This window comes from Rana temporaria, chromosome 9 (genome assembly GCF_905171775.1).
Source record: "Rana temporaria chromosome 9, aRanTem1.1, whole genome shotgun sequence".
In the NCBI taxonomy this organism is placed as follows: domain Eukaryota; kingdom Metazoa; phylum Chordata; class Amphibia; order Anura; family Ranidae; genus Rana; species Rana temporaria.
This window is the reverse complement of record NC_053497.1, coordinates 88,478,608-88,495,286: the sequence shown is the minus strand read 5'-3', so window position 1 is coordinate 88,495,286 and position 16,679 is coordinate 88,478,608. Positions and strand designations below refer to the sequence as shown.

General features: G+C 41.3%; 1 protein-coding gene across 1 annotated transcript in view; it reads right to left on the bottom strand.

Moving 5' to 3' along the window:
- Window positions 1-16,679, bottom strand: part of CAPN6 (calpain 6) — a 99,761-nt gene that overhangs the window by 60,933 nt on the left and 22,149 nt on the right. Inside the window, exons 3-4 of the mRNA XM_040323874.1 lie at window positions 4,623-4,754; window positions 919-1,127 (exon numbers count right to left, since the gene is read on the bottom strand). Coding sequence (XP_040179808.1) covers window positions 919-1,127; window positions 4,623-4,754 — 341 coding nt within the window. The remainder of the gene's footprint in view (window positions 1-918; window positions 1,128-4,622; window positions 4,755-16,679) is intronic.

Below are 16,679 nucleotides of genomic sequence, written 5' to 3'. Positions count from 1 at the left end.
TTGCAATAAATATTTAAAAATAAATAAATAAAATGTAAATAAAAAAAAAAACACACTGACAATCCACCCCCCCCCAAAAAAAATCACTGTAAAAAATAAATAAAAAAATACTGCCACTGTCACATGACATTAAAAAAATTATCGGTATCGGAGAGTACTTGAAAAAAAGTATCGGTACTTGTACTCGGTCTCAAAAAAGTGGTATCGGGACAACCCTAATGACTATAGTAAACTGAAATCTCATTAGCTGCTCTGGTTTATACAGGTTACATTATTCTTTACGCTAACAAAAATCCCCCCTATTTCTTGTACAGGCACGGTAGACACTGTGGTAAAGGGAATATATCCATAGTGGGGTCAGAGAGATAAGGGCCTAAAAGAAAAGTTAACTTTTATCCATTTAAAACAAAATAAAAAATGTTGTTATAGATTTTTGTTATCTTGTTATATTATTTTACATCTCTTCAGGAAAGATTTAAAACCACAAAAGAAACATGTTATAATAATGCTTATGAGTTATTTAGAACAGCATGGCTACAAAGATGTATGGTCATGGAAAGCCATGTCATGGAGGTTGCACGTAGCTGAAATCTGGTCATAACTGTTTAAAATAGGGGGGGGGGGGTTATTGGACTACTGTCACAAATATTAGGTATTAGGTTTTCTTTTATGTACCAGAGAGAATGTTTCTCACATTTTGCATTCTTAATATAAAAAAAAAACATAAATAGATAATAACCTGTATGATATCTATGTTGAGTGTAGCGTATTGTCTAGAAAGCATGATTAATGTTATGCCTTGTGGATATAGACTAGACAGCCCTCTTTCTTCATGTTAAACATTGCCATGGTAATAAATTATTAGTTCATCTGGACTACTTCCATTTTAATAGTTTGATAAATAAATGAGATTCTTACTTGGCATAAGCCTTCTCGAGCAGTGCACACCAGAATTCATTCTTCACATTGGAATGGCAATAGATCAAATTTCCATCTATGCTTGGCAAACGGTCATCAATGACGACATCCACCCAAACCCCTAAACACCAGAACTGGAAATGGAAAATTCCTGCGTATTTGTGTGGTCTTTTTGGGTCCCACTCCTGTTTCTTCCAGTTTGGTATAACCTATAATACAAAACATATTTTGTTCATAGCATAAATAGTAGCAGTTAAAAGACATATTTGACAAAAGGACATTTATAAAGATATTATTATTATTATCATCATTTTACAGTTAATAATAATAATAACTGATACTGTTAAATGATGTGGCGCTTTGCTAGTTATTCATTGGTTATAGTGTAAAATTCTGTGTGGTGAAACAAAAATAAATATGAAATGTGTGTCTAACAAAATGAAGTGAATAGATGTAATATATCTATCAACAACTATAAATTCCAATTTATGTGTTCAACTCAATACAAATCCATATGCCATGCTTTCAATATATAAAGTGCTCTCCGTGCTCAATAATACCATATGTAGCACTACCCCCGAAGGAGCTGCTGGTTTGTTTTGGGTGGCATGTTACCTCTGTATCTCCGCCGTCTAGGGTATTTGATGAGAGTTGTAGTAAAGGGAATGTATTTTTTTGTGCTTTTATTACCCACCCGGGTAAAAACGATCAAACAGTGGAAAAGGTGAAGGGATAGCAAATAGAAGATAGCAGACCAGGTGTAACTGCATACGGGAAACAGTCCTGCTTCCAACAACACTTTACTTTGCCACTCCAGCCGGAGTGGGTATTGCGCACCTGGACAGACCTCTCTCACCAGACTGGCAGCCAGAGTGTCACTCGAACTTAGGATCAAGTCTCTGCCATTGACCCTCCTAAAAGAATAGAGACAATTATGGTTTTGGAATCCTCTCTCAGTATATTCAGCACCCGGATCTCCTTCAGGTAGTTTTGCAAAGTTAACGACTGACAGGCGACCAACATCAAGCCTATCAGAAACAAGGTTGTCCCCCGATGAATGGACAGGCCCCTCCTGGAACACCAGCCTCGTGCTTGGTATTCTTCGGACAGGCTCCTCATCGGTCAGCTTCCTCCAATTGGACAGACAGCTCGGGACCCCCTCCAGATTGGGGACCCAGTCGATCACTGGGCCCACACAGCAGATCAATTGCTCATGGCCAACGTGGTCCCGGAACCAGGAAAACTGCTACCCACGCACACCCCGGCCAGGAGGGCCATATGCGGGGATGTCGTGGAATGGCTACCCCAATGGTGGGCGCCACACGAGGAAGAACCTTGAGGCAATGGCGTTTTCCCCCTTTATACAGCGAGGCGGCCAACCCCTGACTGGCTGCTAAGGAGTGGTACTCAGACTCACTTGACCCCACTACTGCCACCTACCGTACGGGGTGACGGTAATCCCCGGACAAAAGATCAGCCCACAGTACAGCCAAGCTAGAGCAGAGACCCAAATTTAAACAGTCAAACTAATTCAGAGCTAACTATTTCTCTGAATTCTTCCCAAAATTTAACATAGCACAGGCTCTGAAAGTAGCCAGGTGCTACACATATCATGTAAATAAAGTACTGAATAGAGATTTTATCTCTTGTGAAAACACCTTCAGAGTGAGAGAGTTTGAAATCCTATTTATTTGTTACGTAATTATATTATATAGTTATGGAGAGCACACACATACAAGTCTGTCAAAGCATGCTCTGATTTAATAGAATTCAGATCACCCTTTTATAGGATTTTCTTAGCAAGTGCTACTCAAGTAACATAACATTAGCATACATTGATATGTCCCCTAGTACACATCCTTGTGGTATTTTAGAGATAAGCATAAGGGTGAAATTACATGTATAAACAAACAAAAAAAATGCCATCTTAGCTTCATTGACATGAAATGGATGACACAGCTATACATATGTTAGCTATTGATATATATTAACTTACAATATGTACAGTATCTCACAAAAGTGACTCACTGGAAGTTCAACATTGACTATCGTCCCATATTGAGTTGGATATTGGAATTTATACTTGTGTACTTATATCTATTTACTTTGTTTATTTAGACACACTTTTCATCTTTATTTTTATTTCACCACACATAATTATACACTATAACCAAAGAAGTAAATAGCAAAGAGCCACATCATTTAATAGTATCAATTTTATGTATACATTGTATGGATGTGAGCAGTTGTTGCAGTTCTGTACAGGCAGGAAATCTCATACACTGCATCTTGTATATGATTTTCTTGACCTTATTACAAGCGATCTGCATTGCTAACTGCATTAAAGTAAATTAAAATGAATACTTATCTTTCCAGCACTGATTTACACACTCTGTGGATCTTCAGCATCCAAAACACTGCCAGGCATGTTGGATGCCTGGTCCCCCAATCTGGCTCCACCTGCCAGCCTGTACTTCACTGCTGTGTGCTCGGGAGGAACCAAAGAGTTCAGAAGAGAACCAGGCACCCAACACTCCTGGAAGTGTCAGATGCAAAGATTAGTAGTACGGGTGGCAGGACAGGTAAGTAGTTGTTAAATTTAGCCATAGAGTCACTCAGGGCCGCCATCAGGAATTATGGGGCCCCTTACACAGCTTCAGGCATGGGCCCTCCTGGAGCAGAGAACCGGGGGGTGGGTGCTGCTGCCTGAAATTGAGAAGCGGGGGGGGGGGGGGGCTGCCGCGATTTGAGAAGCGGCGGGGCCTTTACAAAAATATATATATATTTTTTTTTTAAAAGGGGGTTGCCATCTGACCTCTGAGCCCTTTAATAAAGAAATATATATATATATATATATATATATATATATATATATATATATATATATATATATATATATATATATATAAAAAAGAAATAAAATAATATAAAAAAAATGCATTTTTTTTATTAAAAAAAGGAGGGGGGGGGGGGTTGCCATCATGGCCTTTTAATAATAATAATAAAAAATATATATATATATATAAAAAGAAATAAAAAAAAATATATAAAAAAAATAAGGGGGTTGCCATCTGGGGCCCTGTGGGCCTCCGGGCCATCTGGGGCCCTGTGGGCCTCTGGGAAAAAAAATATTATTATTTTTTTTTTAAAGGGGGTTGCCATCCGGGCCGCTGGGGACCTCCAGGCCCCTTACAGGTGTACTGCCTGTACCCCCCTGATGGCGGCCCTGGAGTCACTTCAAGGGTAGACATAATTTATTTGTATCTTTTACTGAAGCCAGCCTACAGGTAAACTGCAGGAAGAGAAATCTCTGTTTTACAGTTTGTACTGTACATTGCCTAAGGCAATCGTCTTGTACAATTTTTCTTTAGATTAAAAACAACAATAACAAAAAACAAACATAAAATATGAGTTCAAAACTAAACATTTTTTATTTGAACGCAATCAGGCAGGCCCTTGCACTACATACTTGAAGGTAAATTTAAAAGAATTTGAACAAGAAAATTGCATAATGTATGGCCAGTTTCTTTAATAACATGCAAAAACATTCAGAAAACCATGGCAGTATGTCAGATTTCAGGGGTTTAGTGTAGGGAGACTACAAAACTATGGTTTCTGATTGGATTCTTTGGGTTACTGCATGCTTAACTGTTTCTATATGTTAAACAGTGGGCTAGTGATGTACATGTTCTCTTTACTGGTACCTTTTTCCAGAGATCCCGATGAAGACTCAGGCATGAACAGGCAGCCACAAACCAGCAGTTCCCCAGCTGTCCTTGGTGTAAGTCATGATGGCTGATTCCTTCCACAAACAAATATGGGTCATTACAAAGCTCCTGTGATTGTAAAAAGGAAAAGAATGTCTAAAAGAATAGATTTTAAAATCCATGAGTTTTTATTTTTTTAAGTTTTGGCACTCTATACTGAGAGAATCTTAAACTGGAATATGGCGGGTTATCTGTTACAGGTATGGAGTCTGGGCCATACCTGCAGCAGCCTACCAAACCAACTTTTCTAACAAATCTTAGAATGTGAAATTCTCCGGCAGGTAAAACACTTCATATGCTTATAAAAAAAAACGAAATGGCTGCACATTCAGGAATTCCGATTGCCTTTTATTGTTCAAAGTGATAACACCAAAGACACCAACACGAGGTCACGTAGACAGGTTTCACACAAACATCTTGTGCTTAATCATGATTAAGCACAAGATGTTTGTGTGAAACGTGTCTACGTGACCTTGTGTTGGTGTCTTTGGTGTTATCACTTTGAACAATAAAAGGCAATCGGAATTCCTGGATGTGCAGCCATTTCTTTTCTTACAAGTTTCCTACAGAGGACGGGCCGGGGCTGGCAATCTACGAGACATTCCACCCCAGGTTATCATCATACACCTGGAGCAGCGCCTCTTTTTCTTTGTATATTGACTTCATATGCTTATATTTCAGCTGTGTGTTTAACTGTTACTGTTTAACTGTTACTATCCAAAATGAATGACGCCCTCTGTTTACTTTCCTTAACCAGTATGCCATATAGGCGGTTACAACTTTTAGGTAGGACATTAGCCTCCCTGCCTTGTCAGACCCCCCCCCCCCCCCCCCCGGCACTGTGATTGCTGAAGAATCTGTTTTTTGGGGAACCACTCTCAGAATATACCTTCCCATTCTAAAGACTTATAAGGGCTGGCATCTACATGGCCAGATGATGCTAATCAGTGTATCTCTACAATATATGGACACCTTGCCATGTTGTATACCTGCAATTACTCAAAAATGCATGTTAATCTGCCAGAAACCCAGAGTTTTTGTACATTAATCTAAATTTCTGAAGCAAGTTGACAACACTGCCTCTGCTGGACTACAATTCCAAGCCGTATTATCAACCTTGCCCAGTTCTCCAATGCAAAAAAAAATCCCTTCTCTTCATTGGAGAGAGCAGTACTGTAGTTCAGAACTTCTGTCAGGTCTTATAACACTGCTAATGACTTCAGTGCAGCAAAGGCAGAGGTCTCAGCTAAAAAATAAAAAAAAGTACTTTATGGGTGCAGGGAATCCAGTGAATGTTTGACTAAAGGTGGGTGAAGATTTGGAAAAAAAATACAGTAAATTTGCAAGGGAATAATTTATAAATATAAATGATAAAATCTTCAGTATACCACTTTTTGGTACATATGTTCATTATAGGGGAATAGTTTGAATTGTGAAAGACCTAGGGCACCATTGGGCACCTAAAGGAGAAAATTGAAGTGAGCTACATGTTTTTTGCCAAATGGTGGTTGTGGCCAAATTACACTTACAGAGGGAGAGGATTAAAGGGGCATTGGATTCACATGTATGACAAACATGTTCCACAGTCCAGGTAACCCCAAAATATGCATTACTTACTGTGCCACAAGCAACAATCTAAATAACAAATACAAACTTCAGGATTTAAAAAATGTTAATCTTCCATTACATATGCTTTTGTGCAACCAGTCTGTCTTAGAGGAATTTTACAATATGGTCATTGGCTACTTAACAATAAACAATAGCAGAGACAAAAAACACTTGGATCATAAGTATATGATGTACAATATAGCATAACGAGTGCAGGGGTCATCAATATATAATGTATTAGAATGCACTGTTAAGAAGGATGTCATATATGGCCCAGCATACAAAGTGCAGCATTCAGGAGTATAAAATTACCAATGCACTGTAAGGTAGGGCTCAGGAGGGCATGGCAACTAATTCATGGCTTTAATTTTTAAAACTTAAAGGGGTTATAAAGGTTTAATTTAACAAACACGTCATACTTACCTCCACTGTGCAGTTTGTTTTGCACAGAGTGGCCCCCAACCTCCAGTTCTGGGGTCCCTCTGCGACTGTCTCGGCTTCTCCCTGCAATAGCTAACCCCCTCTGGGAAGCTCTCTCCCGAGCGGGATAGCTTACGGGGCACGCTCCCGTGTGATACAGTCGGCGTCCATAGACACAGTGTATGACTTTGTCCCACCCCCCTGGTGGCCGCGTCATTGGATTTGATTGACAGCAGTGGAAGCCAGTGGCTGCACTGCTATCAATCTATCCAATTAACGCAGAGACTCAGTGTAGAGGGGGATGCCGGGGGATGCTCAGAGCAGGTGAACGGGCTCAGGTAAATAAAACGGGGGGGGGGGGGGCTGAGGGGCCCGTGACAGCCAGGTGTTTTTTCACCTTAATGCATAGGATTCATTAAGGTGAAAAAACACAAACCTTTACAACCCCTTTAACTGAACAAGGGGAAGATAGAAGCTGATTGATTGCCACGCACAACTGCTCCAGATTCTGTCTGCTCCACTTTCAATAAATCCCCTCCAAAGTGTCAAGCTCAGGAGTGCATAAAACTCGAAAAACAGAAAACAGATCCCACATACACTGTGCCAGAGATGTGGAGCTGAGGCCCTTGTCCTCATCAACCCAGTACAAGGTATTCACCCCGATGGTGAGGACATATGGCTTAGTAAAGTTCAGGATGGGGGGTCATATGTTAACTACCCCTCCCTTTTAGGGCCAGCCTGGCTGAATGCATGGATAAAGGTCTAGCATGGTATTTAAACGGTGGCACTCCTTTTATTGCTGCTTTATTGTATGTAGTCCCCTTTCAAAATCCCTACCTAAACCTTATCCTAAATAGAAGTTTGGTATGAGTTTTTTTAAGAAGAATAAAGGTCTGGTATGAATAAACAAAGAGGCAGAGAAATGTCTTTAATTGGCAATGGGTCCTGCCTATTAGCCTTGAAAACAAAAAGTGTTGATTTTCAAATTTCAGTTGTCATTGACTGGGGTTCACTTACACAATTACTGAACTTTTTCATCATATTAGTGAATGTCCTGCAAACTGAACTCAAGAACATTGCTAATTATGTCCTAACAGAGATCTACAACCTCCCCAAACATAGGCAAGATTGATTGGCGGTTGCTGAGGTCTTATGAGAGAGCAATTTTACAACACAGCTTAATTAAAAGTTGTTTGAGGCTTACAGACCATAGATAAACAGAATTTATGATGGCCAGTTTTGTGTCTGTAGCTGACTGTTCAATCTGAGGATTTGGCACCGCCTTGTGAATTTAGGAAAAAATAAAGGTATCACTCTGTTCAGTACAACTCCCCCCTCTTTACGAAGTTTGAGGTTAATCAGACCTCATCATTGTCCTAGGAGGTTACAGAAATTGCACATTCCTTTTCAACTGGACTGACATATGATGGCTCCTCTTGCAGGGACTGTTTGCCGGTGTTGCCATAGGTACTTTCCTCATTGTGTTGTATGGTGGAACAATATTGCTGGAGAATCAAACTTCAACTAAGCAGCTTGTCATTCTCCCCAACAACATCGCACATGTGCAGTAGGGAACCAGGAAGTGAGGCCGCACTTCCTGATTCCCTTACCGAAGATCGCGGCGGTGGCACCTGACATCCGAGGGACAGATCGGCTTCAGGTGCCCACATCGCGGGCGCCCAGGACAGGTTAGTATCCTAATATTAAAAGTCAGCAGCTGCAGTATTTCTAGCTGCTGACTTTTAATTATTTTGTTTCGGGCGGAACTCCGCTTTAAGAAATCACTTTCATTACAGTCTGAGGCTAAAGTTTTTTTGAGATTCAAATCATTCCTTTCTTCAGAATATTTTTTTAAGATTTTTTTAAGATTTTATGAAGCTGAGTTCAGTAAAGTTTAGGATTTGTGGCATTTAAAGCCTTTGGCTGCTACTTCAAGCTGTGGATTTTCAAGACTTACAATATTCCTGATCTTTTCTGCCTGTCCCTTTTCAAGAATGGCAAAGAAAACAAAAGCAAGCATAGTTAGTGTTCATGAACAATACCTCTAGTTTTTTATTGCTAAAGTTTTTTCATCACTTGTCCCTTATAAATTTATAAAGTCATGAAGATTTATGAAGTTGACTACAGCCAGACATACACTGGAGACTTTCCTTAAGAAGAAATATGAGTGCGGAAGACATGTGATTTGATTTAATTATTTGAACAAATAAATGGAAGTCAGGCTTGGAATCTGGATAGTGTTAGCATGACATAATAAGAAATAATAAGAACAAGCCAATAATTTATGAAAATTATGAAAATATCACCTCCCTCATGATAAGTGGCCTGGTATGGTTTCAGGAGGGGTGGGAAGGGGGCGCACACTTTTCCCCTACCTTTCATGACATGTCAGGATGCATGCTTGGAATAAAGGTCTGGTATGGAATTTTAAAGCGACCTCACACTTTTTTTGAATTGCGATACGGCACTGCGTCGCTTTAACTGACAAGTGTGCGGTCGTGCGATGTTGTACCCCAAAAAAATGTACATCCTTTTTTTCCCACAAATAGAGCTTTCTTTTGGTGGTATTTAATCACCGATGCGTGTTTTTTTTTTTGCGCTTTAAACAAAAGAAGAGCGACAATTTTGAAAAAAAATAAAACATAATGGGGGTTATTTACATAAGGCAAATGCACTTGAAATTGCACTGAAAGTGCACTTGGAAGTGCAGTTGCTGTAGAACCGAGGGGGACATGTAAGAAACATAAAAAACAGCATCTTAGCTTGCACATGATTGGAAGCAGAGCATCCCCTCATTTCAGATCTACCCCTCAGATTTACAGCGACTGCACTTCCAAGTGCACTTTCATTGCAATTTCAAGTGCACTTTGCAAAGTGGCTTTGCCTTTCATAAATAACCCACAATGGGCCAGATTCAGGTACATCGGCGCATCTTTGAGCCGGCATAGCGCCTCTCATATGCGCTACGCCGATGTAACATTGAGCGGCAAGCTGAGTATTCACAAAGCACTTGCTCCCATATTTACGCCAGCGTAACGTAAATAGGCCGGCGTAAGCCCACCTAATTCAAAGTAGGCAGGTAGTGGGCGTGTATTAAAATGAGTCGCGACCCCATGTAAATGCATGGCCGTACAAACGGCGCATGCGCGCGCATGCTCAGAATCACGTTGCATATCCTCCCTAAGATACGACGGCTCAATGCGTACGACATGAACGTAACCTACGCCCAGCCCCATTCACGTACGAATTACGTAAACGACGTAAAATACGACGCTGTTACCGCGCCCATACCTTAACATGACTTACCCCTGCTTTAGGTGGGATAACTTTTACGCTGGATGTACGCCTTACGTAAACAGCGTAGCTTACTGCGACGCCTGCAAGTACGTTCGTGAATCGGCGTATCTAGGTCATTTACATATTCGACGCGTAAATCAATGGAAGTGCCCCTAGCGGCCAGCGTAAATATGCACCCAAGATACGACGGCGTAGGAGACTTACGTCGGTCGGATTGAGCCAGAATTCAGGCGTATCTGGTTTCAAGAATACGGCGCATAGATACGACGGCGCATCCGTGGACTTACGCGGCGTATAAGAAGATACGTCGGCGTAAGTCTTACCTGAATCTGGCCCAATATCTTTTACTTTCTGTTAAAGTAAATATCCCAATTTAAAAAAAAATATATATATATTTGTTTCTCAGTTTAGGCCAATATGTATTCTTCTACATATTGTTGGTAAAAACAAAATCGCAATAAGCGTATATTGATTTGTTTGCACAAAAGTTATAGCGTCTAGAAATTATGGAAAAGATTTATGGCATTTATATGGCGTTTTTATTATTATTTATTTTTCTAGTAATGGCGGTGATCTGCGATTTTTAGCGGTATTGAGACATTGCGGCGGACAGGTCGGACACTTGACACATTTTCGGGACCATTGACATACAGAGCGATCAGACTTATGAATTTGCACGGATTACTGGCAGGGAAGGGGTTAACACTAGGGGGTGATCAAGGGGTTTAACTGTGTTCCCTATGTATGTGTTCTAACTTTGGGGGGATGGGACTAATTAGGAGAGATGACAGATCACTGTTTCTACTTTATAGAAACATATAATCTGTCTTCTCTCCTCTGAAAGCACAGGGATTTGTGTGTTTACACACACAAACCCCTGTGCTGCCACTTGTGCACACGATCGTGCATGGGCACGCTGATCGCGCCCGCCGGACACGTGCATCGGGTCCCCCGCTGAGCCTTACATCGGCGATTGTGTGCCCTCTGGTGTCTCTCCTGGGCAAAGCCTTATATGTACAGGATTTCACCCAGGAGAGCCATTCTGCCACAGTATATCTGCGTGAGCCGGTCGGAAAACGGTTAAAAAAAAAGTATATACAAGTATTTGGCCATGAAATGGGTATGGCTGTCCGGGTACTGTCCTGGGGGACATGTATCAATAAAAAAAGTTGGTAAAAAATTGCAGTTTTAACCACTTGCTGACCAGATGCTGTCTTTATACGGCGGCAGGTCAGCTCTCTGGTGCGAATCGCCGTAGCTGTACAACGGCTCGTGCAGGTGCAGTTGCGGGCCGGTGGCAGGCTTTCACACCCGGTGCATGCGGATTAGATGTCCGCCGGCGACCCGCGATCACCTTGTACAGAAGGAGAATGGGGATATGCCAGTGTAAACAAGTGGATCCCCGTTCTGCCAGATGACATTTCAAAGATCTTCTGTTCCCAGTGATTAGGAACAGTGATCTCTGTCAAGTCCCTGGAAGCCCATCCCCCCTACAGTTAGAACACACCTAGGGAACACACTTATCCCTTGATGGACCCCTAGTGTTAACCCCTTCTCTGCCAGTGTAATTTTTACATTGATCAGTGCATTTTTATAACACTGATCAATGTAATTATGTCACTGGTCCACAAAATGGGTAATTTGGGGTCAAACTTGTCGCAAGTCCCGCAAAAAATAGCAGATTGCCCCCTTTACTAGTAAAAACAATTACATAAAAAAATCTATCTCATAGATTGTAGACGCAATAACTTTTGCGTAAACCAATCAATGTACGCCTATTGATATTTTCTTTTTAGCAAAAATATATAGAAGAATATATATTGGCCTAAACTGATGAATGCATTTTTTTTTGGGGGGGATATGTATTACAGCAAAAAGTAAAAACATTATTTTTTTTTTCAAAATTGTCGCTCTTTGTTTATAGCGCACAAAATAAAAACAACAGAGGTGGTCAAATATCACCAAAAGAAAGCTCTATTTGTGGGAAAAAAAATTGTTTGGAGTACAACATGTCAGTTAAAGCGACGCAGTGCCATATCACAAAAAATGGCCTGGTCATTAAGGGGGCAAAGCCTTCCGGGCCTTAAGTGGTTGAATGAGCAGTGATTTATTAATGCTTAGTCTACCTGTAAAGTGGCACATCTGTACTGTGTATAGAAGTTGCTGCAAGAATAATTGCAATTATAAAGCCCAAACATTTTTATTTTCCCAGCAAGCTTTCTTTATTTTGTAAAAACTGCTTTCAGAGCTAGTCTGTATGATGAGGCCACAATGTAGTGCACTGGAAATAAGATTAGAGATTTTTTGGATAAATTATGGTATCTCTTCCACAGACTTAAGGATAGAAGTAACATGTGCGGAAAAATTGGTCTTTGGGTTTTGGCTGCACACTCACACCGTTACCCTATAAGAGGTACTCTTAATAAAAGCAAGAATTGGCCAAAAATTGCAATGATATGCACCTGTCAAACAGGTGTGGAAAAAATGGTCTTTGGATGTTAATTATGCCCATGAAACCTACACCAAAAACATTCTTCCAGATGAAATCAACACACACAACACTAGGCAGCCTAGAAGTCCTGCAGAGATTCCACATACTAAAAACACTTGATCAGCAACATTGGCATCAGGAGCTTCATAGCTGCTGGTAATCCAGGACTGATTCATTTTGATAAATGTCAGACAGTCCACGGAGTCTGTGGACAGACGTGTTCTATTATCAGTAACAAAACCTCCAGCAACACTGAATGCTCGTTCGGAAAGCATGCTGGATGCAGGGCAGCCCAGCAGCTCAATTGCATACTAGGCAAATTCTGGCTAGTGGTCTATTCTCATTACCCAGTAAGCCAGTGGACTGTCGATTGGAAAGCTCTCCATCTCTGTTTTTGCTCCTAGATAATTATCCACTATGCGATGCAGACTGTGCCAATGGGATGTGAAAGCTGACAGCCCCAAAATTGTGAAATGCATCACTTAGGCATCACCGCTCCTCTCTTGACCAATAGAAACCTCAAAACATTTTCCACGACACTGTAACCTACCAGAGTCTGGAAAAGCATTTGATAAACTCCTCTTTAAGATGTCCTTAGAAGATTCCATCTTCTGCACTCTGTGGGGACAGGATGAGTTGTGAAACTTTCCCCCTGTAACTGTGGTCAAGAAGGGTTGCCAACCAATAGTGATGCTTCTCCTTTACGCCACATATTCTTGGGTCCTTTTGCAGGCTTTGAAACATGAGGGGGCCCATGCAAAACAAATTTGTGGAGGCATGAGAAGACTCCTTGGGGTCACTGAGGATTATAGTATCTGGAACTGCCTCCTTCCAGCCACGTGCTACCAAAGGTTCTGGGTATGGAAAACTATCTCTTACTGTTTGACGTATTTCTTCCTCTGCTTCAATGCCTCAAAAACTGCCAGAATCCTCATCCTCCTCCCTCTCCTCTTGTCTGTTCTGTGGTGTGTGAATAGTGGTGTCTGCTTTCTGAGATGCAGAAAAAGGAAATTATTTCTGTTTACGCACAAAGCGTCAATGGCAACCAGATATCAAGAAGGAGGGTATAAAATCTTGACTAGGTGGTATAGAACCCCGGCAGTATTGAACCGGATATTTCCACAGGTATCCAATCAATGCTGGCATTGCCAAGGTGCAGAGGGCACTATGCTACACATATTTTGGGATTGCTTACGGCAGCAAAAGCCTGTATTCCGATTCTCTGGAAAAGTACGGTAGCCCTAACTAAAATACAATGGATGAGGACAATAACAGAGATCCAACAAATGGAAAACCTTATTATGATGTTGAGAGAGCAAGAAGAGAAGTATCGGGAGGTCTGGACTCCCTATATTATATATTTAGGGAACAAAATTCTTAAATAAAGGTCCTGGGTGAGGGGGGAAGGGCATAATATTATTCTGGGGGGGGGGGGGGATTTCTTTTTTTTTCTCTATATCTCTTTCTATTTCTTTCTTTTCTTAATAATTATGTTTGTTTTTGCAGGGGAGGATAACCAGGACTATCCCTGGTTAAGGAAAATGTAATTCCAATAAGAGTAGGAAATATCACAGAGTTGTATTATGTGGTAGTAATTGGTAAGGTTGAAGAAAATACTAGTTGTAATGGAAGTCGGAGGTGCTAATGTACGTATGTATATTGCTATTGCTGTGAAGAAATAAAGAATTTATATAAAAAAGAAAATGGTGTCTGCATAAAGTGGGCCTAAGAGGAAAGGAAGTCCTCCTTTTCCTCATGCTGCTCTGCCTCTAGTGCCCTGTCTATAATGCCACGCAGAGTCTACTCCAGCAGGAACGCAACAGGGATTATGTCACTGATGCATGCATTGTCATTGCTCACCATCCTTGTGGCCTTCTCAAATGGTGACAGTACAGTGCATGCATTCTTTTTAAGCAGCCATTGGCTTGGAAAAAAAAGTCACACCGGCCTGAGCCTGTCATTGTGCTATACTCACACAAGTACTCGTTGACTGCCCTCTGCTGCATGTGCAGCTGCTGCAGAATTTCCAAAGTTGAGTTTTTCCTGGTGGGCATGTCACAATTCAGGCGGTTTACAGGCAGGTGGAATTCCCACTGAATTTCAGCCAACCGAGTACTGGCTGTGTATGACCATCTGAAATAGCTACAGACTCTTCTGGCCTGCTTTAGCAGATCTTCCAACCCTGGGTGCCTATTTAGGAAATGCTGCACCCCCAAATTGAGGACATGGGCTAGGCATGGCACATGTGTCAACTTTCCCTGTCTAAGGGGCGGACAGGAGGTTTGTTCCATTTTCGCACACCATTCCTCGCTCCAGCTGGCGTGGCATGAACCACCTCTGGGCCTACCCCTGCAGAGCTGCAAGAATCTCTGCTTCAGTGTGGTTCCTGTCCCCTAGACACACCAGCTGAAGCACTGCATGGCACCTTTTAGCCTGACTTCTTGAATAGCCCCTTTGGATGCTTAGGGGGTACTTGTGGTTTATAGGACAATAAAGCAGAGGTGGAGGGGGTAGAGCTGACAAATCTTGCATCATCACCACTAGCTGTATGGAGATGTGGGGGCACAAAAAGCTGCAGCACAGAGCCCTTGTCCTGCATCCTTCTGTTCCAAGCAGAGTTACCCAGCGTGCTGTGAATGAAACATATCATCCCTGACCATGCTTGCTGGACCACGTGTCAACATTAACGTGGACTTTGTGGCTGACTGCCTTCCCCAATGATGCCACAACATTGCCTTCCACGTGATGGTACAGAGCTGGAGAAATAGCGACTAGGAACCTGCCATTGTGGTCCAGCACATTCTGTAAATTCACAGAGGGGGGCAGAATCCCCCAATGGAAAGGCAGAAGTTGTAGAGCCAGCAGTGGATCTAAATTGATTGATACTGTTGAAAATTGCCATGTGTATGGCCAGTTTAAGGTCCATGTGAACACCACCTGGCTGACCATTATCATTTAAAGAAGTGTAAAGATTTTCCTTTATTGGAGATAAGGCTGACATTACGTATAAATAATGAACATATATGAAAAAATATTGTGAATGTTTATGCCAGCAAAATCCTGTGGTGCTCAGATGATAAAATCGATATGTAATGTTTATGGCTAAGTTAGGTCTGTTACCAGTTTGTCAAATACTATCAAGGTATCCACTGGCCCAACACAGCCCTCTTATTTCAGCATTTACAGTATCAAGAGTCCCTACATTTTAAGACAAACACATATCTACTCATTAGACATCTTAATGTGCCTCCTGACATTGTGTTATATTGTAAATCAGTGATAGAAAATAATACACGACTAAATGAGCATTTCAGAAAACATCCAATGATTCCCATAGCATGGGAAATAGATCAGCATTCAAATAATTCATCATCAGACAATGGGAACCCAGAGTCAACTTTTGATCGCTTTTCAGAAAGTGGACTTCAATTCCCAACACACTGTTTGATATTTAGTACTGCTCCAAAAGAAGAGTCTGCCAGACAGAGAAATGTCTTCATTTTCTAATAGTGTTTAGAAAACATCTGGAATACTCTTTACTTTCCTTTACTTATGAGAGTAGTTACTAGGTCACATCTCTTGGCGACCAAACCTCATGTCATCATCTGCTACAGTCATAGAATTGCATAAGACATGAGATATGCATGGGAAACATTGATTGATTCATCAAAACTATTAAAGGAGATCTAATTCCCAACTGGATGGCATTTAGTTTTCAAAAGCACTGTAAACCATAATGAATTGTCACACTTATTCATGAAAAAAATTGTAAAATACTGTTTACCTTATTTTTTATAAATTTTTGGGAATTCAGTGCTACTAATCTCATTTAGCATTTTTGGACACTTCGGGCCAGATCCACATAGAATTGGATAGGCGCAGCGTATCAGAGATACGCTACGCCGCCGTATCTTACCTGGCTTTAAGTCAAATCCAGGAAGATTTCGCGCCGTAAGTTACGGCGGCGTAGTGTATTTCTGGCAGCGGAATTCAAATCGGCGGGTAGGGGGCGTGATTCATTTAAATGAAGCGCGCCCCCGCGCCGATTGAACTGCGCATGCTCCGTTTCAAAATTTCCCGCCGTGCTTTGCGCGAAATGACGTCGCAACGACGTCATTTTTTGAACTTAGACGTGACTTATGTCCATCCCTATTCACGGACGACTTACGCAAAAAAAT